Source organism: Sugiyamaella lignohabitans, chromosome B (assembly GCF_001640025.1).
Source record: "Sugiyamaella lignohabitans strain CBS 10342 chromosome B, complete sequence".
In the NCBI taxonomy this organism is placed as follows: Eukaryota; Fungi; Ascomycota; class Dipodascomycetes; order Dipodascales; family Trichomonascaceae; genus Sugiyamaella; species Sugiyamaella lignohabitans.
This window is the reverse complement of record NC_031674.1, coordinates 1,075,422-1,099,063: the sequence shown is the minus strand read 5'-3', so window position 1 is coordinate 1,099,063 and position 23,642 is coordinate 1,075,422. Positions and strand designations below refer to the sequence as shown.

At 46.0% G+C, this 23,642-nt stretch overlaps 7 protein-coding genes across 7 annotated transcripts; 2 read left to right on the top strand and 5 right to left on the bottom strand.

Annotated features, from left to right (window-relative positions):
* Positions 1-1,499: 1,499 nt before the first annotated feature.
* Positions 1,500-2,756, bottom strand: POT1 (acetyl-CoA C-acyltransferase; the record flags this gene model as incomplete). The annotated part of the gene is made up of 1 exon (XM_018879300.1): positions 1,500-2,756. One exon carries the CDS (start codon positions 2,754-2,756, stop codon positions 1,500-1,502), a length of 1,257 nt encoding a protein of 418 aa, XP_018737230.1.
* A 1,206-nt stretch (positions 2,757-3,962) lies between these two features.
* SEC2 (guanine nucleotide exchange factor SEC2) lies at positions 3,963-6,032 on the bottom strand (the record flags this gene model as incomplete). The annotated part of the gene is made up of 1 exon (XM_018879298.1): positions 3,963-6,032. One exon carries the CDS (start codon positions 6,030-6,032, stop codon positions 3,963-3,965), a length of 2,070 nt encoding a protein of 689 aa, XP_018737229.1.
* A 1,197-nt stretch (positions 6,033-7,229) lies between these two features.
* On the bottom strand, positions 7,230-8,441 carry FRE2 (Fre2p; the record flags this gene model as incomplete). The annotated part of the gene is made up of 1 exon (XM_018879297.1): positions 7,230-8,441. The coding sequence occupies one exon, from the start codon at positions 8,439-8,441 to the stop codon at positions 7,230-7,232; it is 1,212 nt and encodes a 403-aa protein (XP_018737228.1).
* A 1,509-nt stretch (positions 8,442-9,950) lies between these two features.
* Positions 9,951-12,425, bottom strand: AWJ20_2357 (uncharacterized protein; the record flags this gene model as incomplete). Its single annotated transcript, XM_018879296.1, has 2 exons — positions 9,951-12,099; positions 12,292-12,425. The coding sequence occupies 2 exons, from the start codon at positions 12,423-12,425 to the stop codon at positions 9,951-9,953; spliced, it is 2,283 nt and encodes a 760-aa protein (XP_018737227.1).
* Positions 12,426-15,533: 3,108 nt separating this feature from the next.
* On the top strand, positions 15,534-16,850 carry SAP190 (Sap190p; the record flags this gene model as incomplete). The annotated part of the gene is made up of 1 exon (XM_018879295.1): positions 15,534-16,850. One exon carries the CDS (start codon positions 15,534-15,536, stop codon positions 16,848-16,850), a length of 1,317 nt encoding a protein of 438 aa, XP_018737226.1.
* Positions 16,851-17,069: 219 nt separating this feature from the next.
* SAP190 (Sap190p) lies at positions 17,070-19,028 on the top strand (the record flags this gene model as incomplete). The annotated part of the gene is made up of 1 exon (XM_018879294.1): positions 17,070-19,028. The coding sequence occupies one exon, from the start codon at positions 17,070-17,072 to the stop codon at positions 19,026-19,028; it is 1,959 nt and encodes a 652-aa protein (XP_018737225.1).
* Positions 19,029-21,989: 2,961 nt separating this feature from the next.
* ERJ5 (Erj5p) lies at positions 21,990-22,826 on the bottom strand (the record flags this gene model as incomplete). Its single annotated transcript, XM_018879293.1, has 1 exon — positions 21,990-22,826. The coding sequence occupies one exon, from the start codon at positions 22,824-22,826 to the stop codon at positions 21,990-21,992; it is 837 nt and encodes a 278-aa protein (XP_018737224.1).
* Positions 22,827-23,642: the final 816 nt, after the last annotated feature.

Sequence of the window (23,642 nt, the reverse complement as noted above, 5' to 3'; positions counted from 1 at the left end):
CTATGTGGCAATGCGAAACCATTATCTAGAGATAAGAATTATCAGAATAACCAGGTTAACCTTTAAGATTCATATACACTTACCATAAGATGAAGTTGTATGAAAGTCGGTTAAGTTCTGGGAGTAGTCGCACTTGAAGGAGGTTGAATAAGGATCCATTAACAACAGTAACAGATGTTTTAAAATTTAAAGTGGGTATCTAATAAATAGAACCACTGATAGTGTAAACTATTGCCATATCGTCACTAATGGCTTGTCACTATCTATCGACCAGAGGGCATCAGAGGGCATTGTTTCATAATTATTGCTTGCTCACATGCCTCCGGCGGCTGGGGCTCCGCCCCAGAGCCTGGTTGCTCCTCTCGCTCCGCTCGAGTCGACCGTTGCCCGGCCAAGATCCACAACTGGTTCCATGAACTACGGGTAACACAGCTTCACGACCTCATGTATCACCCTCGTCCTTCTTTTTGGGCCTCTGCTTTTTAAAAATTGCAAAAGAGATATAAATATGATCCTTGGACTCTCAGATTATTCCATCTCACGAGGTGAGCATTTCATTTCCTGAGCTGGACCCATGCCACAGAACGCCATCAGCTCGAAAGACACATCTGTACATTACTTGCAAAAGCAGAACAATAGCTCTGAATGTGATTCTGTAATTTGACTCTCCATCAAATCAGCTAAACCTCTAGCATAAACGAAATCGGCCGACGTTTCAACCTTTTATTGTATGCACTTGAGTTTTCATTGCATGGATCTGGCATTTTATTGCATGAATTTGACATCTCATTGCATGGATCTAACGGTTCATTGCATAAGCTGATCTAATTTAAATGCGACGGCTGGAAATAATATTCTGGGCGTTGACCCATTATTGGGTATATGGGTTGTTTATTCCAAAGGGCTAAGGATTAGAGTATATTTATACAGTAATTATTTAAATAGTCGACATTGGATGCCTTTTGATGCTTACACCAGCCTGTCATCTATGATATATATAATAAATACCAGATATCAGGCAGTGAATGAATCAGGTCTCAGTTTGAAGAACATATGTAGCAAACTTTTGATGAAAATTAGCAGGAAACATTCTATCCAGGGGGTCATCCGATTTTTTTTATTGGAATCGAGTCCTGGACTAGCAAGAAAGACACGTTCTGTGTGGTCTACAGTAGGGCAGATTCCCAACTAATGGCCAAACGACAAAACGAATCAGAGACATTTGAAATGAGAAGCATTTAGTCCGTAGATATAGTACATATAGTATCAATGACTACAGAGTAAAATTTTATGGTAGTCCCGTGTAACTTTTTTTGCTAGAACGACGACGCAACGACTCGAGCGAAGCGAGAGGAGCAACCAGGGTCTGGGGCGGAGCCCCAGCCGCCGGAGGCAGACACACACTCGTAGAAATCTTCAAAGGCTACCCTTTTATTATGCTATAAACATTAATACAAAACACCATATCGTGAAACACAAATTTTTGCAGCTTTCGTAGCTTACTCGGCAATGACCAAGGAAGCAGCACCCATACCGGTACCAATGCACATGGAGGTGACACCGACCTTCTTTTTGGTACGCTTGAGCTCGGTGAGCAAGGTGGCGAATTGACGGGCACCGGTGGCACCGAGAGGGTGGCCAAAGGCAATGGCACCACCCTTGGGGTTGACTCTGTTGATGTCAATGCCAGCAGAACGGACAGAGTAAAGAGCTTGAGAAGCAAAGGCCTCGTTGATCTCATAAACATCGACATCGTCAACAGTAAGACCAAGGTCCTTAAGAAGAGCAGGAATGGCAACAGCAGGGCCGATTCCCATAATCTCAGGAGGAACACCAACAACCTTGGCGTGAACGTACTTCGCCAAGATGGGCTTACCAAGCTTCTCGGCAGTCGAACGTCTCATAAGAAGAACGGCACCAGCACCATCGGAAACTTGAGAAGCGTTACCAGCGTGAGTAGAACCGTCAGCCTTGAAAGCAGGTCTGACCTTGGCCAAAGAGTCGGCAGTAACACCACGTCTGATACCTTCGTCAGTGTCGACAATAACCTTGGTCTCCTTCTCGTTACCCTCAGCATCCTCCTCAACAATGGTAGTCTCAATAGGAAGAATCTCGTCCTTGAAAAGACCGGCATCTTGAGCCTTGGCAGCCTTTTGGTAAGAGTTGGCAGCAAACTCGTCTTGAGCTCTTCTGCTGACATTGTACTTCTCAGCGACATTCTCTGAAGTGATACCCATAGGAATCAAACACTTGGAAGCAACAGGGTGTTCCAAGAAAGAAGCAGGTTGAGCACCAAGAACATTGGGGCCGTAGTTTTGAGACATGGACTCAACACCAGCACCAATACCAATATCAATCTGACCAGCAGTAATCTTATTAGCAATATCGTTAACAGCCATCAAACCAGACGAACATTGTCTGTTAAGAGCTTGGAATGGAACGGTATAAGGGATTCCGGCGTATAATTGAGCAGCTCTGTGCTCATTAACACCAGCACCAGGATTACAAACATTACCAACAACAATATCTTGAATAGAAGCAGGATCAATACCAGACTTTTCAACGATTCCCTTTAAAAGACCAGCAAGAATTTCACCGGAAGTTGTGTCCTTGAATTTACCTTTACCACCTCTAGTATGAGCGGTTCTGTAAGCAGCGACAATAACAACATCGTCAGGGTGCTTTTCAGCAAGTTTTGAAACTGCTGAAGCGTTGCTAGGAGCAACTTGAGATGCGATATTAGAAAGTCTTTCCATTATTTCTGATGTGTGTGTGTGTGTGTGTGTATGGATTGGAGATATGAAATTCAAATGAAATGATTAGAAATCGTAAAATGAATTACAAGAAAGAAAAAATAAGAGAGATCGATGTTGAAGTGTGGGGATGCTCGGTCCTTTTTATATTACCAATTATATATGGGGTACGAATGCAGAGCTGCCGGTTTCTCATCCCGAGGCATTTACAAGCTCGGCTCTGAAAGCCGGGTTAGGGCACTTTTTTGATATGTGAGGCGACTGACCGACTGAGGGGGGTGAGCGTCAAGGAGGGTTGGGACTTTACCAGCCAGCTGATTGTGGGGTACATGAGTTAGGGTGTGGAATTTCCGCTAGTTAAACTGTTAATCTCGGACTAAATTTAACCGACTGGTAACAAACGGACCGGCTGGCCTGGTCGCGAGTCCGCCAGCCGCGGGTCAACTTTTTCCGGGGTTTACTGCTTCTTTGGTAAACAATTAGCCATGTGACCCAGACACGTTTTTCGCAAAATTAAAATCACAAAATCTAACCATAAAAAGAAGGCTGTGACCTCGGGGTTTACCCTGCCAAATCTGTTGAACAAAGTTAAAAACAGAGACAGGGATAATCGACCAGGAAACGCCTCCTGTCCTGTCACTTTATCAGAGATCGGAAAATTACAAATGCGGTGTTTTTCGTACCTCGCTAACTCAACCCGTCCCGATGGCCGACATGCGTCCAGCCTTTACCCGTCCCCGAGTCTGGCAGATATGCAGTTGCAGCTCTATCCCAGCCACATCTCACGTGCACCAGTTCACCTGGACCTCGGCAAAACTGCTCGACACACTTCTTTACTCAGCACCCCTCCGAACACACAAGTCCCAACAGGGATCCCAGCTGCCGCTGCGTTCATGTGACACTACCCGGCGCTCGTACCCGGGCCATGCACAATGGCCAACAGCCGAGGTCCAAACGGTGCGGACGCAGGGACTGGACCCTGCGTTATCGGGGTGTGCCTCCGGCGGCTGGGGCGCTGCCCCAGACCCCGTTGTGCTCCGCTTCGCGGAGCGTCTGTGGTGTCCCGGACCAACGAGGGCCGCAGACGTAACGACTCGAGCGAAGCGAGAGGAGCAGCGGGGTCTGGGGCGGAGCCCCAGCCGCCGGAGGCATGCGCCCAGGTCGGTGTGGTTGATGTATAATTTACAGAATATGGCCCAAAAGTAGTGGCTAGGCAGAGGTATAGACCTCGTCGTCGGCCGAGACCGCTACGGAGCTGGCGTCCTCGTCTTTGGCATCGGTTGAGGGATTAGTGGAATCTGGAGTGTCCAGTTGGTTTGGCTTTTCGAGCTTTTCTTCGGTGTCCAGTGGTGCGGACTCTTTGGATTGAATGGGAGTGTGGGTCCGGGCAGTTCGAAGGCTGGGGCCAAAGATCATGGGTGGTGGGAAGATGGCGCCCTCTCGAGCCCACAGCATACGCTCACGAAGTCGGGCCAGCTCGTCCCAGGCTCGGTTGAGTCCTTCTTCCTCGTCTACTTTCCAGACTCTGTCGCGAACAGATCTTAGGAACGCCGTGAAGTCGCACACTGTCCGTACTCGTGTTAGACAGTAATGACACAGGGGATGGCCGCTGCTCACAGTAGTGGTCGAGGTCGTGGTCGAGGTCGTCACGGCACTTGAACTGCTGGAATTACTGCTCGTGAACGTATTCGTGCTGGTATTGTGGCTTTGACCCTTGCTTATTCTCAGATTATGCATTCGAAGATAGACGATAGAACTGTCTCGGGCCTCTCCACAGAACGAGCAGGGTGATACAGTGGCCACAGGCCGGTTCTGACCGCGGATGGCTGCTCCTTCGTTCACCCCGGAAATTGGCTCGACAATGGCTGTGCCGTCGACAATACTATTCATAACTCCCTTTTTAGCGTACCAGGAAATATGGGGTGCTAGGTCGAGACGCAGGGTTGGCTCGATATCTTCTGAGAGACATCTTTTGTATAGTTTGAAAGACGACAAAGGTGCGGTGTTGATATGAACATAACTAGTGGCGGTAGATGTCGTTGTGGTAGCTGTCGAAGTAGATGTAGAAGTAGATGTAGCTGTAGATGTAACAGTGCTTCTAGGAGACGAATCAGCTCCTGATTTTGGCGATGAGGTTGAAGGAACAGTGGGGGATGAAGCAGTAACTCGTGGGTTGACGGGAAATGAGCCTGGGAATCCTCCTGGAGTGTGGAAATAAGCCGACGCTGTGGATGTTTGATTATGATTGTGACTATTGTTGGTGAGTGCAGCAAATGGGTTGGATGAGGTATGGTTTACAAATGACTTGAAATCTTCAAAAACTGGTGTGTCTTTACGGAGAATAGGTCGGATTTGGCTGTACAAAGCGCTCTTGTCGTTTAGAGACCAATAAATAGCATCGTCAGGAGCTCCTGGTGAGTCCGTGTCGTCTCCAAAATGGTGGCCAGTAGTTACGGCACCCGGCTTGCCAGACACTGAAGCCAATGTCATGGCAGAAAGACCAGTTGATAATCCAAAATCACTAGATCCAGTTCCAGTACCGCCAGCGCCGTTGGTTCCTATTGAACTATCAGCATGACCGTCTCCGCTGCTGCCAGCATCACCTGTTGTTCCTGTTAAAGAGCTGGCAACGCTGACTGCCGAGCCAATAGGTCTATATCCATCGTCACCTTCTGGTAAAGGTGGAGGTGGCGGTGTAGACATAAGTGAGCGTCTGTTTGAATTGACTTCACCCATCTCCTCTTCGTCTTTAAGTCTTTGAATAATGTCCTTTAGTTCAGACACCTGTGACTTGTAATTGTCTAAAAGAACATCTCGCTCTTCCAATTGCATCTGTAAACGAGCCTTTTCCTTATTGGCCTCAGCAACTAATATATTTGCTTCATTGAACAAACTTCCTGTTAAGTCTTCTATCTCAGCATGTAGACCTTCAGCATCTTTCTCTGCCTTTTTCTGTAGTTCAACAACTCGATCATACTCTTGACGAGATACATAGTCCTTTTCAATCTGATCTTCTAGTAGAATTTTCGCACGTCTGGCATCGTCCAACTCCTGCCGCGTCACGCGAAGCTGGTCTTCTAAATCTACCTTTGTATCAGTCATCTGAATCAATTCTCTATTAGCAGTTCGAAGCTTGTCTTCTATCTCTGTATTACTGTTAATCATATCAACAATCCGTGTATTCAGGAACCGTACTTCTGAATCGAGATCACTGATTGCTGAAGACGACACAGGAGCTTCGGAATGCGCACTTGGCGCTACACTAGACGACGACTCCATGGCAACCAGCAAATCACTATGACCTTAATCCTATAATTTCAAAATCAATATGATCTATCACGACCAATTTTAAATCAATAAATCAATGCAAAAAAAAAACCAAAATTCTGGTAATGTACTAATAACGCTGCTAACCAAGCAGCCAAGACCTTTTCAAACTACAACGGCATTCGTAAGCTGCCTTTTTTATCCGACTACCACTGAAAAAAACAATTCTTTGAATGGTTTCTTATTCTCTTTTTTCTTGCTTCAGTTTGAATCTGATTTTGAATTTACGATTCGACCACTTGATCTAATACTCGTATTATTTGTTGATGGTACAAAATATGACGATACTCGAAATCGATCTGGATTATGTCTGAAATGCTCATAAGTTAGACAGATGTTTTATATCGGAGTTACTGGCAACTGCCTAACCATACAACAAAGTAACAAAAATTAAAATAGCAAATGTATCAAATTAACAGAACCTCTAAACAAGTTCCTATATAAACCTCCTGGTTCGTTACTTACTTGTCAACGTTGTTTTGTTTGTTTATCAGTTGATCTGCTGGTTGTCTGCCTCGTAGTCTGTTGCTTCTCTAAACCCCACTGCCACCAAAACAAAAGTACCTGTTATCAAAGCCCTAACCCACTTCTATCCAATCGCGGCAAAAGGAGACGCAGAGACCAGGGGGTGAAGTTTAATTTGAGCTCTAACTTTTTTTTTTTTCAATAAAGTTCAAGGCATAGAAAGCAGACCCACTTCGTAGGAAACGTGAAATGAATACACGAATGTGGATGGAGGTTTTGAGGCGGTCGTCATACCTCGGTAACCGAAATCTGCCATTCGCATCTCTCGGTAAACATTGTAACCACTGTAGAAAGCAAACAATACGCTAGGCGTTATAAACATAATCTTTTATATATCGACGAATAAACAGTCTGAGATAAATATAAAACAGTTTTCGTGCAGACTTAATACATCTTTCGACCCCGAATATATGCTAGCAGCACGAGCTCCTGTTTACCGACCTGGTGGAACGCCGATTTCGCAACATGTGGGCCTGAAGATCACTAACCCATTACGTACAATTCAGGGGTACTTGTGCAGACAGCAGGCAAGGGAATATGTAAATTTCAAAATATTAAACACCGAGCAACTAGGTCTGGGCGGAATTCAGCCGTCGGAGGCAGACTCCACCCCACAAAAAAAATCTACCACGAATAAGCTTCCTCGAAATAGTCGACACGACCGTGCTCGTTGAGGTCGAGGTGTTGAGCCACGCTCTGTCTCATTGTGTCCATCATAGGAGGTGGGCCACAACCTAGAACACAAGCACTGGCTGAAGAGCCTATAAAGAACTCTTTGACGAGAGTATTAATATCAGCCCGTCCGTTCTGGATACGTTGGTACCACTCCATTCGAGATAATCGTCTTCGATGACTCTTCGTAACAAGGCTATTAGCAGCGGTTGTGCCCTCTATATTCAACGTGTGCATAGAACCGTACATATGACCATGAAAGTCTTTTGGGGGAAGAGGAAGTGGTGGTTTGGGGCTGGATATGCCAGAAACAGCTGGTCGGGCTCTTTGACCTGTAACTTTGAGAGTTAGGCTACGGCCGTATTCTGAAGTCAAGTCCTGCGGTTTCTCGTCATGACGCTCTCTATCATGATCATTAGACTCTGGATATCTGCTGCTAGTTGTGCTTAGATTATCATCTCCGTCGTCTCCAACAAAGTGAAATTCGGCATGTTTTCCAGTGGTTGGATCTTTTTCGTCGGTTTCATAGGGGTTGTTATTGGCGTATGGATAGTCGCTTTCTAGTGGGTCCTCATAAACAAACGATTTAAGTACATCCTGGTTTTCTTTGGCCGCGGTACGAGCTGCTGCGTAGACAACAATTTCAACTTTATTGGATAAGCGAAGCAATCGTTCTTCGATCCATCTTGTATCTGACCTCGATTGCACTGCCCATACAAATTTTATACGGGTGGGGTTTGCATCAGGACTATGTGTGAGATACTCGACGTAGGGAATCACACCGGTGATTCCCACTCCTCCTGCTATGAGCAGAACTTCTCCGTATCTCTCCACGGGACAGTGAACTCCATATGGCCCTTCGATCAGGACTGGAATTGTTGACGGGTGATCTTTGTCGGCGCCCTTGCTTTTGAGCATCTTGCTGATCCTTCTTGTCATTCCCTTTCTTGCTTTACAAAGGAGTTGGAACGATTCGCCGTCACTAGATGGGCCAACCACGGAAAATGGATGTGCATCCCAAAGCTTCCGATTGATGTATATAAAGACATATTCACCAGGTAGAGGACGCCATACGACCGTTGCACGAACTCGCACATTGATAATATCACCGCTTAAAGCACAAATCTCAGCAAACGATGTGCGATTCTTGCCTGCTGGCGACATGAAAATGGCAAAGTTGAGGAAAACAAGTCGTGTTACCCGCAAGAGCCAGTCTGCTGCCCACAAACCAAAAGCCACATACACCGTCTGTCTGTATCCTAAACCCCTCATATGATACAGAATACAGACATATGAACCGATTCCACAGAGAATATGTAATCGCAGAAACAGTTCGTAATGTCTCATCCGGATGAAAGCCGACGCGATCATTATAGCCATAAGAAACATAGCCGATACACCATAGCGGTAATAAGGAAGAGGATAAAAGTATTTTACCAGCGAACCTCCATAGGACTCGGAGAAAATGTGTTTGGTAACGGAATGAACAATAAACTGGCAGTAGACTGTACGAGTGATGGCTCTATGATACACGTTGAAAGTAGAGTACGACCAGCCAGTTACCCAGATAAGCAAATTGTTTCTTAGTGCGAATAGTGTCATCAGTGGCAATTGAATGACACCGATTATTCCTGACCGGTCCGAAGCATAACGAAGCATTTGTTTGTAATGAGTAGGGTACATTGTATCATGTTGAAGGTAGGTATACGGGACGACGTCGAATATCACGTTGAGGAGAAAATAAATGCTGATAAAGATCACTTCCATTCGAGTTGGAATTGTCATGAGTATGCCTAAAAACTTAGCTTTCGTCATGTGTTTATAACCGAAACAAGCAGGAATTGTTATGTGTTTTTGCATTAGTATCGTTAGTCGGGTAGGTCGTTTCATTGAAGAGTATTGGCCGGTAAATCGCACTGACATGTAATTAAAGAACCTCACAAACCCAAATAGTAGCATAAGTGCCATCCAGTAGGCCACAAGAGCATCTCCCTGCCACTCACTGATATCCTTCTGGTGTAAAAAGTTGCGCACCGATGCCAGCCCTTCTCTGAACAAGTTTTCATTGACCGAAATCGGTGTCGTATAAACAGTTCCACCGCCCCAAGAATTCTCAGCAGGAGGCGATGTCGGCCCTTGAAGTACCACTGAACTCTGTAGATGCTTGACTGCACCATAATATTTCTGATCTGCTACTGACCGGTCGTGCTGCTTACAATTGGCTGACATGACATGATCCCAAGCACCGTCTCTGATTTCACTGTCTCCAGCGTAATTTGCAATACAAAAGGCTACTGTCGCAAGGAAATTCGCATTGCTACAAAGGCATAAAACATCTTCTGAAGTGCAATTATCGAACTTCAAAGTAGACGCAGAATAGCATGTTTCACCAGTTAACCAGCTTTGGGGCCACATTGCACTTGCACCCGCCAAAGACAGGAATATTTGAAGGATCAATTGATAGAGAAACATTTTTCGTTTTCTCGAATCATAACTATTTACAAGATAGCAGCAAGTGGTGTTATATAAGATAAGGTGCTTTTCGCTACCGGATGCAGCACAAAATCTCATCAAACTTAGTTTAACAAAAGAAGTTCTAACCTTGCTACTCAAACAATAAAATAAGAATACTATTACAATATACAGTTCAGGCGATACATACACAAACATGATTTAAAGGTCATCGTGAACAGGTTCTTTCTTCGTTTCGACATTGTCTAGCTCAGGAGCATTGACAAGCACCGGTTGAACAGCTTGCTCGCTGACTTCGGCATCGTCAGCAGTCTCGTTAGTAGCCTCGTCAGAAGCTTCATTAGCAACCTCGTCGGCAGCTTCAGCAGTCTCTTCAGGTTCAGCTGCATCTTCCGTTTCAGTGGCCTCGACGATCTCCTCGAGATCCGAGATTTCGGTAGGCTCAACGACCTCCTCAACACCGGAAATATCGGTTGGCTCAATTTCACTTCTCTCAGTGCTCTCTGGTAAGAGCTCGCTAGTTACTTGTGTGTAAGTCTCATAAATAGTTTGAGTGATAGTAGTTGGTTCTTCATCCTCTTCTAATTCGTCATAGATTTCGGCATCGACGGGTGTTTCGTCAAAGTCGAGTTGCTCGTCACTTTCAGCTCTGCGACTCAATCTCTGTTGGAAACCGAAATCAGCCTTGGATCTCAAGCCGCTCAAAAGTTGAGCAGACTCTTTGGCCAAGAGATTAGCAGTTTCCTGAGCTTCACGAAGCATTTTGTTGACATCGGCCATGTTGACCTCGTGGTCAACAATATCCTGGCGTGACGAGTATAGTCTATCTTTGAGACTTCTAAACTCCTTCCAGTCTTTCCAATTAGGAATACTGTCGCTATCTTGAGCACTCGACGTAGACTGAGTAGCAGACAATGAATTGATAGATACCATCTTTCTGCCAAGCTCATGAAGGGTGACTTCAGCAAACTCGTCAAGAATATCCACAGTGATGCTACGGACTTCTTCAGTTTTCTGAAGAACATCAGCAGCGAGCTTTTCAGAACGTTCACGGACAGCCATTGCACCAGTACGAATAAGATCAGCATGACGACGGAACTCGCTTTGCACTAAACCAGTCGAAACCTCTTCGTCAACAGCTTGGCCTTCTTCTTGTTCATCGTCAATTCTCTGTACCAAAGCACTGAGCTCTTTATAAGCTTCGTTCTCGTACTGAGACAACTTCTGAAGCAGCGTAGTGAACTCACCACGGGCCTCTTCGACTAAAACATGCTTCTCTTGCTCAATATCATCGAGAAAGGTGGCAAAAGCTTCAAGAGATGTCTTGTCAACAATCTCTTTCCACTTGGCAAGCTCTTCTGAAATGGATACAATCTTCTTATGCTTCTCAGAAGCCTTTCTGGCCGAGCTCCCTGCAGATGCAGTATCATCGGCACTCACAACACCAGCAACATTAGCAGTAGCAGCACCAATACCAGCTGCGACAGCTTCCGAAGCAGCAGCGGCACCGTCGTTAATAACTGCGGCCAAAGATTCAAGCTTCTGTCTGACCACGCCAGACCCAGTCTCACTATTAACAGCGGTCGATCCAGCTGCACTGGCAGAAGCAGTGATTTCAGTAGTTTCAGCAACCACAGTCTCATCACTCTCCGAATCACCACGGTTAGGAGCCACCCGGTCATAGATCTTGTTAATCTGAGGTTCAACTGCATCCTGATATACAGACTTGACCTTTGGTTGAACTGCATCAGCAAACCAGTTCTTAACTAATTCAAAGTAAAGAATCACGAGCTCGGAAAACTTACCATGGGCATCGCTAAGTCTTGGCCACACATGCTCCTTAACAGCTCCATGAGCCTTAGAAACATGAGGATGAACTTTTTCGTATGTAGGAATAACATAGCTCGAGTAAACGTTCTTGCTACCTTTATACGATTGCTCAATCAGAGGAGCGACTTTGTCGGCATGGAATTGATGAGCACGGTTAACCAATGGCTGAACATGCTTATCATGAAGCTCAAAAACTTTCTCTTGATAAGGAGCAATAACAACTGAATGGGCCTTAGCAGCAGCCTTTGAAACAGGTGGTTGAACATATGCATTATAAGCACCCACACCCGAGTCTACACCCTTCTGAACATACGGTCTCACTTTTTCAACATAAGGTTTAGCCGAATCAACATATGGATGAGCATACTCAGCAAACTTTTCATGAATTGGAGATACATGTGGACTCACAAGGTCAAATGTCTTGTGCAATGGACTACACAGACATGGGCTCTCCTCGCTCAATTCAGCTCCTGGAGGACACTTCCAAATCGACAGGTAAATCAAATAATAAACAAAAAGTCTGTACTAGTGTTAGTGGCTAATTTTTTTTATCCCCTCCATTTGCCTCCGGCGGCTGGGGCTTCGCCCCAGACCCCGTAGCTCCTCTCGCTGCGCTCGAATCGGGCTCGGATCGTGGGGAAGGGTGTGAGGAGGGGTTGAGTAAGGTAATTGGACGATGGAAATCGACAGATAGCATTCACACTGGGCTTACCTGATGACATTGCTCGTTAGAGCACCAGTCCAGGACGAGGATCTGGCAGTTTTTCCTGCTGATTTAGCCCTGATCCAAGGTTTGGATTTAGCCGAGGTGCGTTTGCTGGTAGTTGGTAAAAGTTCGCCAGACATATTTGCAATCGTGCCAGACAGGTCTGTATATTAAGGGCTAGCACCTGTCAAATGGCCTAACTGAACAGTATCACAATCAAATCAAAGTCCAAGCTCGAGCTGTGAAACTAAAGAAATAAACAAAACTGTGCAGATAAAGGGAGCGAAGATGTGGGACCTGCCGCTGGCTGGCGTTTGGCTGTAAAGTTGCTCTGCGTCATAATATGTGCTTAAAAGTCTTACCCCTGATCCGCCTGACCTAGCTTAATCTAGAAATGCCATTGATCTGATAGGCTGCAAAATGTCGTCATAGTAGCGACTTTAAAAAACCTGGTCGAAAATTTTTTTCAAGAAAAAGGGCGTCTCAAGACCGGTTCATTAGAGCCGGAATGTGGTGAGACAGATGTGCTAATGCCAGCAACTGCAGTATTGGCTGGGCCATAAACTCTACTTGTCAGTTGTAATTGTCAAAAAAAATATAATCTATATATAAATATATGCACATAGAATAATCACAGTCATTACAAATTTGTCAATGGTGTGGCCATTAATATTCTTTTTGCCAAAAAGGAGAGCCGTTTTCATTGGCATATCTACTAATCATTTACATATCTAGTAATCATTCATACTCTAGTGTATATTTCATTGAATTAAGAGTAACTAATCCATCTCTGTTTATATCTACCAGCTTGAGTGCTGTTGAAACCGTTTGAAACTTATTGCAATGTATCTTACTATAACTGAATGACTTGTGTGTTTGTCAATTATAATCATATTTTTATGATTCTCTAAAATAAAGCTTTTTTGCATTATCTTTTGTCGATCATGCAACCTTAAGTTGATTTCCCGATCAGGGTCAAATAAAGTTATCTTGCAACAGAGCACAACACTTCAAAAATTGAAATAAATTTAGAAACCAAAGAACAAAACACAACAGAGACGTGGTGATGCAAAGTAATGATTGTGTAGATTCGGTTTCAGCGAAATTATTTCAAGTCCAGCGATATCAACCACAAGTAAGTGAATAGTAAGTGAATAGAACGAGATCTCCACTGGACCAATGGCCAGAGGGGTTCGTTTATCGGCACTTTTGCTATTTAGTACCTATAATATATTTATGTTACTCACAGTATTACAGCAGTCTTAAATTTATATAGCTATTGTGGTAAATCAAATTAATCTCGAACCTGGATCTTACATCTTGGTGTAAGTATGTTACGACAGCATTGAGAGTGTCAAGTAAAACCACACCAAGACCTCATTGAAGTTGTTGGTTTTAAAAAGATGTTGTTGTCTTTTTTTCTGAAGTTTCCTGGTGTATTCTGTAAACACAAGACCAATGATATTAATCTTTTCATTACTAACAGCAAACTGCTATGAGTACTATGATTCCATGCTTCAGCTCTAGCAGCAGCACGCAAAGTCAAACACAATCCGCAGTTTCGGTAATTAGTACACCTCGCCATTAAAAATCAAGTACAAGAGTCCCAGCAATAGCCTCTAAATCCTTAACTTCCAGGGAATTGGGTCCTGTAGCACCCTGAGTCTGGTTGCGATGCTGCTCAGCACGCCAAACAGCCTCCTTAGTAAACACCCGTAGATACTCTACAGCGCCATCTAAAGCAGCTGACGAAATCTTCGTGTCCTGCTGCTCAAAAGACGCGACATTGAACATCTGGAGCACCGTCTTCGGCTGAAACGACGTCGGTTTATCTGACATGGCACGCGTTATGGAAATCCTCCCTGTGTATCACTACCCACCTCCAAATTGAGAAGATAACACCCTTCTCGGGATCTGCAGCCGTGTCAAGGTCGGGGGGCCGGCCTCCGGCGGCTGGGTCTCCGCCCCAGACCCCGCTGCTCCTCTCGCTGCGCTCGAGTCGTTTTCGTACCCGTTCCCGGCCATCTCCTGCGAAGCAGGAGCAACCAGGGTCTGGGGCGGAGCCCCAGCCGCCGGAGGCAGTCCCTTCTCCCGAGACCGTCACGTGACAACCGTAAAATTAGCTCGTGGGTCCAGTCAGGAGCAATTGAGCACAAATCAGAGGAGTATGGGAGAGGAGACAGGGATCGGGGATGGAGGAGAGAAGAGAGAGTTGCTGGTGAGGCGGGGAGAGATGCATAGGAAGTATGGAGGCAGCTGCCGAGGACGGAGACGCCTGGGAACCGATAGCGGGTTTGTTAGCAGCCAATGGCGTACAATGAGGTCGGTAGCGGTGTTCTTGAGAGGTAAGAGTTATAAACAGTTTAGTAGCGAAGAGAAAGAGAGTGGAAAGGAAGACCGGAAAAACAGTGTGGTTATCCTTCCTATCTCACCACTGGCCAGTTACCCGACTCAGGGTAGGGGTTGTGCCGAGTGTTGTTTTTGAGAGTCAAGCCCTGCGAGCCAGTGCTGCTGGATATACAAACAGAAAGAAGCAGCAGACTTGTCTGGTTAAGAGCATACCATCTTGGACAGTTGGTAAAAGACCAGTTTGTTTGGCCGAAAAGTTTGACGACCAGCAGAGCACGCTGTTTTTGTTTGTGAGAGCGAGCAAAGAAAACAAAAAGCGGGAGATTGGGTTGCCATTGGCTCGACTGAAACGCAAAGAACGACACCTGTAGTACGCAGTTACTCCGAGTGTGTTGATTTGCTAGTTGGCGATATTTAGGGTCAGCTACAGACGAGATTGGTTGAACAGAAGATAGTCAGGTGTTTGGATTTTGACTCAGATTCAGGTTTGAATTCGTATTTAGCACGATTTGAAGTCAATATTGGTTTTTTTTGGTAGTGGTTGTGTTTTGTGAAGGCGATTTTCGTTGATTGACGTTGATTCACTTTACTTGACTTGATTTTTGAGTTTGATCGGTTGCCTGTTTTTGTGATTTGGGGGTTTCTAATCGTAGTCAACTTGACAGTTGACTTAATTCTCGGATTCATTTGATTTTCTTGGGATAATATTGGACTTAGGTTCGACATTTGATTATCGAGTATACCACAGGACGAAAGTGCAAGTCGATACGAAAGTATAAGAAAGGTACAAGAAAGGGACGAAATAGTAGAATAAGTTGAATAAGTACAAGACGTGTAAGAAGACGTGCCAGAAGACGTAGAAGAAAAGAGAGGATTAAAAACGCACACAGACTCTCATTATGGCGTTTTGGAGAATCGGCAATGGGTTCTCGTCAGTGTCCCCTATAGACAAGATTCTCGATAAAAATGATCATACGCTGGTTGATTTGCTCAACGAGCCAGACCTGCTCCAAGAGCTTCTGGCTCCTAATACCAAGCTCATTGAGTACCTCAGACAACCCGATGTTATGGCCGAGATGATTCGATATATCGCTGATATGAACGACAAATTAGAAGATGAAGGTGATAGTGGAGGTGGTAGTAGCACTACTGGTGCCAGTGGTAAAGCAACTACTGCTGATAGTAATGTTAGTGCCGGTGGCGATAGTGGTGCAAGAGCGGGTGCCAAACATGGACTGGACGATAAACCACTTCCATCCACGCCAGTATCGTCTGAAATGACCGACGTTGACGATGATGATAATGGAGAGCTCGATCTTCATACCGGCAGTGCTGATGTGGATATGGCCGAAAGTGGCAGTCTTAGCACCGAGACTGAATACGACAGTACCAATACTACTAGTAGCACCACGAAAGCTGCTAAACGGAGTCGCGAGTCGGACTCGGACTCTTCTTCTGATAAAGATGAAGACGATAATAATAACGAGTCGTCGACAAGTAACCAAGATACTGGATCCGCATCAGCATCATCAGCATCAGCACCCAAGACAGGTGTATCCAACAAAGTCAAGCACGGGTTATTAAATCGAACTGGATATACAGATGACGATGAAGACGAAGAAGACGAGGATGACGAGGACGATAACAACAGTAATCAGAGTGGTAACGAGGCATATGATTCCAGTTTCGACGATATCCAAGAAACAAAACAGCGCCACGCCCAAGTTTGTTCAGAGATTCTGTCAGCCGACGTATGGAGTCTTACCGAGGCACTCATGGAGTGTACAGACCTGATTGAAGAGATCTGGAAAATCCTCGACTATCCGACCCCTCTGGACATCTCGTACGCATCCTACTTCACCAAGATCAGCGAGCATCTGCTCGACAAGAAAACCGACGAAATGCTCGCGTTCATCCGCAGCCAGAAGAGCTTCGTCAAGCGGTTCATGAAACACATCGACAACCCGCCGCTAATGGATTTCCTCCTCAAAGTCATTTCCAGCGACAAATCCGACAACTCGACCGGTATCATCGATGTAAGTGTTTCCCCGGATGCCTCCGGCGGCTGGGGCTGCGCCCCAGACCCCCCGGCTCCTCTCGCTGCGCTCGAGTCGGTCCGTCTACGGTCCCAGCAACTCCTGCGAAGCAGGAGCCACGGGGTCTGGGGCGCAGCCCCAGCCGACGGAGGCACACTGGCCCCCCGAAGAGAGTACTAACACACTCGGCAGTTTTTACAGGCCCAGAAGCTGATTCCGTCGCTGATTGCATTTTTGGGGCCCGATGTCCCGTCGTCGGTGCAGTCGGCTGCTGGCGACTTTTTGAAGGCGTTTGTGACCATTTCTGCTAATAGTAATACTGATAATAGCACGATTGGTCCGAACGAGCTGTCGAGAGAGCTGGTCAGTGAGCCGTGTGTTCGCGAGCTTTTGAGACTTATGTTGTATGGAGGCTCGGGACTGGGAACTGGAGTAGGTGTGATTATAGAGATTATTCGTAAGAACAACTCGGACTACGATTTGGTGCCTGTGTTGCTTATTACGCTCGAGTCGCATCCTCCCGGGCCTCGCGATCCCATTTATTTGGGCACGCTTGTTAAGTTGTTTGCCGAGAGCATTCCCAAGTTCCAGGCGATTCTTGCTCGTGAGCATAAGGAGCAGTTTGAGACGCCTTTTGGCAAGATCGAGCCTCTTGGTTTTGAACGATTCAAGATTTGCGAACTTTTTGCTGAATTGCTTCACTGTAGTAATATGAGTCTTCTCAACGATCCGGCCGGTGAGGGCATTATCAAAACGAGAGATGAAGAGAGAGAGCGGGTCAAGAAGATCATTGCTCGTGCTCGTGGCGAGATAGAAAGTGTTGGCCAGGACGACGAGCTTGTTGATGAGTTGAGAACCGAGAAGTCTGTTGATAGTGAAGATGCTGAAAAGGATAAGGATGTTGAACTTACTGAAGCAGACGAATCTGACAAGACTGAACTGACCGATTCTGTAGCTGCTAGTGGTCTGGATAAGCAAGAAGGTGCTACTGGTAAGCCGGCTGGCGGTACTGATAGAGCTATTGAAGCAGATATTGGCGGGTTGAGTATAAAGACCGATGATGAGAAGTTGGCAGGAATTGCTAATGGACTTCGTTCTGATGACGACGAGTCCGAGTCTGGCGGTGGTACTGATTATCAATCTGCTATCAGCGAAGATGACGATAGCAATGAAAAGGGTAATAACTCAGCACTTGATCTTGACGAGGGTGATGATTTGACTCTGGCCCAGTCGTTGGCTCAACAGGAGGCTACAATTCGTAAGAATCCCGTTGTCGGTGACCAGCTCAAGATTGCTCTGGCTGATAACAAGTGTATCACGACGATTCTGGAGATGTTCTTCAAGTTTCCTTGGAATAATTTTCTCCACAACGTGGTGTTTGACATTGTACAACAGATTCTCAACGGACCTATTCAAGAAGGATACAACAAGTTTCTGGCTATTGATTTGTTTGGAGAAGGTCGACTGACTCAAGTTATCTATGAGGGCCATGCTGCTTGTGAACAGCATGAACGAGACCACAAGACTCGTCTTGGATACATGGGCCATTTGACGCTGATATCTGAAGAGGTTGTCAAGTTCACTGCTTTGTATACTGCCGAGTCAGTGTCACCAGTTGTTGCCGAGGCTGTTTCCAAGCCAGAATGGATCCATTATGTCACTCATACACTTGTAAGGACGAGAGAGCAGTATAACACCATTCTTGGTGGCAAACGACCTGATGGTAGTGAGTACGGCCAGAATCCTAATGCTATAATTCTCGGTAATGGAGATGACAATGACGACAATGACGGTGATGTTGGTTCGGAACTTGGCGAAGAGGAGTCTCCTGGAGGATTCCACCAACGTCACGATGGCAATGGAGGTGATGATGACGACGATGAGGATGATGATATGGTCAGTGAGCATCACCGTCACGGTCATAATGAGTTTGGATATCACGATGACGATGAGGACGATGAAGACGATGTCAGTGGTCATGGTGGTGCTGGTAATGCCAGCAATGGCAGTCGCAAGGTCGGCGGTAGTAATACCGGATCGGGATCGGTCGATATCGACGGCAGCGGCGACCAGTTTGCACGATACATGTCTCAACAAATCAGTGGTACCGGACATTTTGGGTCTAGTGACGAGGATGACGATGACGAAGAATGGGAAAATGACCGGTCAGATTACCGTGGAGCCTATTCAGCTGGCAATAACGGCGGTTCTCGCTTCGACGGAGCCACTCATAGCACACCTGGTGCTGGCGGGTCGACTTTGTCATACGGTCTGTCCCCATCTGCCGAAGATGAGGACGACGATGAAGATGACGACCTCGGGCTGGTTCGCAGTCGTAGCTACAACGACATGAATTAATCCACCCACTCACTCTGTATCCATCCTGTAAGCGCCACTCGACCTCAATCCTTGTAATCCATGTCATTTTTGTTTTCCTTTTCCTTGCTTGTTTCTGCTTCCCGCCCTCTACGACGCATCGTGATGACACTGTAACGACAATTGTACCCCCTATCACCACCCATTCTTTTACTTTTTGCGCATTTGCATTAATTGTAGATATAACTAAAAAACTTAATACTCCATGCCCGCTCTGCCTCCGGCGGCTGGGGCTCCGCCCCAGACCCCGTGGCTCCTCTCGCTCCGCTCGAGTCGAAGCTTACTGCTCCTTCCTCGCTGAATCAGTGGCGGTCCTCCCAGAACGGTTTGACTCGAAAGTGAAAATTGGGACTTGGCGCAGTCAAGCGACCTTATCTGCTTATCGCTGCAGGGTCTATTGCATCGCGCATAATCGCGATCGACACCCTCGCCGATCATGGGCAACCTTTCGTAAACAAAACAGGAAATAGGCTCAAATTAAACTCAAATCGAGTCCAGAATTGTAGCTCAGATCAACCAGTGTCGTCTGAGATTGTTATAACTATTATATACCAGTGTAAGACGGACTTAAGTAGTCACGTGGCCTATGCTCGATATACGCGTTGACGCAGGTTCCAGCGCTATACCGATGCTTCCCTTACCACATGACCCCTGTGCCATAATTTATATGCGCCATAATTTATAATTTCAAAAGTATATATACAGGGGCTGCTGCCCCGTGAGACTGATTTTTTCTTCATCTTACATACAACGTTTGACTCGCTGAACATTTTGTTACATCGAGATTTTTACGTTCTGAGGATCACCCCGTGTTTGTTGTTCTAGTAACTGATTGTTTACTGGATTATTTTTATTATTTTTATTATTATTGTGTTGCTGTTGTTGTGATTGTTGTTATCTTTTCAGTTTCTGGATTACTGGTGCAATCATGACTGACGAAACTGAATTCTCTCTTACTTTCAAGTATGTGTGGTTTTTCTTCCTCACTCTTTATGTCCTCTTTGTGGTTTATCCTGCCTTGACCGCCCCCCATTCCCCGGACTCACACCAATCATCACCATGTCTCGCTCCTGTCCCTGAAAAGACTATCACCAAGTCAGCAGATTCCGAATTGTCGGTCGCTGATATAGTAGTCATTGGAACTGTGAAGGTACTACTTAAAACATGCCTTGTCTGCTGTTTTACTGGATACTACGCCTACCGCACACCTCAAGTTATTAATAATTGGAGAAGAGGAACATTTGGGTCGTTTAGAGGCCATCTTCGCCAGCTTGCTATTACTGAGCAGGCCAATGCGACTGAGAGTTTCAACACAGCTTTCAGAGCCCAATTGAATAGACAACAGGAGGCAATTGAAGCCACTCCATCTATTAGTGCATCCCAAAACCCAGCCATGTCTCCATTACAGACATTGGCAACCCCTGCCATTGAAGTGTCTCCATTACAGACACAGGAAATTCCTAAAAAGAAGAAATCTGGAGTCAAACGATTATTCAAGAAGTTGAAGATCAAGAGAAATTCCTCTAAAGGTTCCACCCAGGTTACATCCACATCGTCGTCGTCGTCGTCTTCTTCCGTTGAAACGATCACCAAACCCAGAAAGTCTTTCCTCAAATTTAAGGGATTTAAGAAGTTCTTCAAGAAGTCACCATCCCAAGTCACTCAGTAGTTTGTCGTTCGTCTCACCAATTCCTCTGGAGACCATATGGAACGTAAACAAAAGTTTTTTTTTATTTTGGCATTACATCACCATTCACACACCGGAGACACAATTCAGTCTCTACTTCACCATCACTATCAATTTATCCGGTACTTCAGTTTCCAGAAATCAGACAAAACTTTGGACATTGGCAACATCTTCTCCCTAAGACTAGATGTGTCGCGATGTGGTGTCCTGTCGCTTGACTAATCTAGATCTGGTATTGTCATCCCGAGGCATACCCTGATGTTTCAGCCAGAGTAGTTCCTAAGTTTCATCATCAGAATCATGGCACGCACTAGCATCTTCAGCTACTCTCATATTCGAGTACTAATTTCGGATTGTGTAGCACTAGTTTGGTACTCCAAGTCCACTAGGAAGTATAGTCAATGAGCGTGCATTTTTTTTCATTCTTTTGATCTGTCTGATTTGTGCTTGTGGGAGCGCTGGAAATCTGAGTACCTGGTGAACTGACTAGTGTGGGGTTTTATTATTACCTGGGCCGGGCCCTTATACTACTTTGTATTAATATAATAATATTACTCCTTTTCTTTATCTTAAGTTTAAATTGCCGACTCCTTCAAGCTCCACAAATTGCAACCTGTACTCTACTGTGGGCCATTCAGAGCTGTTGATGGCTATATTAACTACCTTCCATTATTATTTCAATCTAACTATGGTCACCTCTAGTGTCGACACTAAACGGTTTGAAGAGTTGACTAATCTACGGCTCTGTACAAGCTTTTGGACTGACCTATTCAGTTAGATATCATAGGTTTATCCGCTCATATGCTATCTGAGCTGATTTATAATTAGTATATGAAACTAATGAATTATCGATCAATTGAAGTCAATTGATGGCGATGCAGTAGCTAATATGTCGAGTACGGTATATATAATTCGAAAAACGGCGCCCCCCCCCCCCCCCCCCCCCCTAAATGGTATCGAGAGTACAAGGAATACTGAAATTATAAGAGAGAGAGAGAGAGCACGGCCCCGTAGATGCTCGACTCGAGCGAAGCGAGAGGAGCCATGGGAATCTGGGCCAGAGCCCCAGCCGCCGGAGGCAGAGCTGGAGGATAATTAGCAGAGAAACTGTGAAGCTACCAGGAGCAAGTGTCCCGCCAGACGCTGACTGGGATCCCCGAGCAACGACTGGAGCGGAGCGAGAGGAGCAGTGAGGTCTGGAGCAGAGCCCCAGCAGCTGGAGGCATGTGTGAGTCTATAAATAAACGGTTTTGTGACTATTTACGGCGGCCGGCGACCTTAGTGGCCGGACGAGGAGTCTTTTTCTTGGGTGGTTCAGGGTCCGAGAGTTTATGGCCCTCTGGTTCGTTGAACTCAGCCTGTTGGCCGGTAATAAGAGCTCGAATCCAGATGGGCAGTTTGTAGAGGATAGTGTCCTTCCAAGTGGGTGATTTAATGTCGTCCAGGTTGAGGTGGAACTCGACGTCGTGGTCAACGATAAAAACGTCTCCTGACGGGTAGACAGTAAAGATCTTGCCATTGGGAAGAGTGACACGGCGTTTCGAGCTCATGTTGACCCCAGGAGTGGTAGATCCAGACCATGCTAGTCGTTTGGCCTCATCAATCACATTGGACATGTGAGCGCGGTCTCTATCTGATGAAATCTTCATCAGCAGATATTGCGCTCCACTGATGAACAGATATAAAAATACGAGCACAGTTCCAAGACCGGGTCTGTACCGGTTATAATAGTATCCAGTTCCCTTCCATCTGGGGAATCCCTTAGAAAGGAAAAAGTCGTATCTCTCACGAGACTCTGACCGAAGGATATTAACTATCAAACTCAAACGAGTATATTTCTCTGTCGAACTACGATGGCTGTTCTTATCAGGATGAAGCTGTCTCGAAAGCTTTCTATATGCCTTGGCAATCTGTTCATCCTTGGCATATTGAGGCACGTCTAGCCAGTCGTAGAAAGTAGCTCCTTTTCCAAGATCTTTTTCAACCTGTTCCCTAAGAGCAAAGATCTCCAGGTCCTGGTCCGACCAGGCAGCCACAAATCCTATCAAGGACGTAAATAGCAGCGAGATCAATAACTGATATTTCACCAGCATCTCGAGTGCGACGTTTTTTTTTCAGGTTCTGGAATTTCTATTTTCACGTCTGATGATTCAATCCACTCAGCTTCAAATTTTCAGTACCAAACAATTCACCACTAAAAACACAACAACAGCAATCAAACAAATCAAAAAATCAAAAAATCAATCTCAAAAAAAAATTGAAGTCACGACACTGGACTCCTTTCACCTGCCAGCTAATCCCTGTCACTGATAATCCGAAATCTAGCTGCTTTCGTAGCATTATCTGCATCACCACCCTGTCACGTGCCGCCAGGGTCCAACCTGCCTCCGGCAGTTGGGGCGCTTCCCCAGACCCCGTAGCTCCTGCTTCGCAGGAAAGACTTTACTGGGACCGGGGAAGTAAAATGACTCGAGCGAAGCGAGAGGAAGAGCCACGGGGTCTGGGGCAGAGCCTCAAGGCTCCGGAGACCGCGAGGGAGGGCAGATGCCTCCGGCGGCTGGGGCTCTGCCCCAGACCCCGTGGCTCCTGCTTCGCAGGAGATTTTTTTGCTGGGACCGGAGACGAGAAACGAGTCGAGCGAAGCGAGAGGAGCCACGGGGTCTGGGGCAGCGCCCCAGCCGCCGGAGGCACATGTGGACCCTGGATTTTTTCACCCCCTGAGAAATCAGGTGACGCGCGGCTGCCCCAACAATTTCCGGGTGTTGATGCGTATAAGCCGAAAGGGACTTGTATCGGACCGACCAGAGTCGAAAGTGAAGGGGGCGAGAAGAGTGCTGAAAAATGTCCAAATCGTATTTGGTGGCTTATAATGCGTTGAGTGGGTTTCTGTGGGCCGCGGTGTTTTTCCG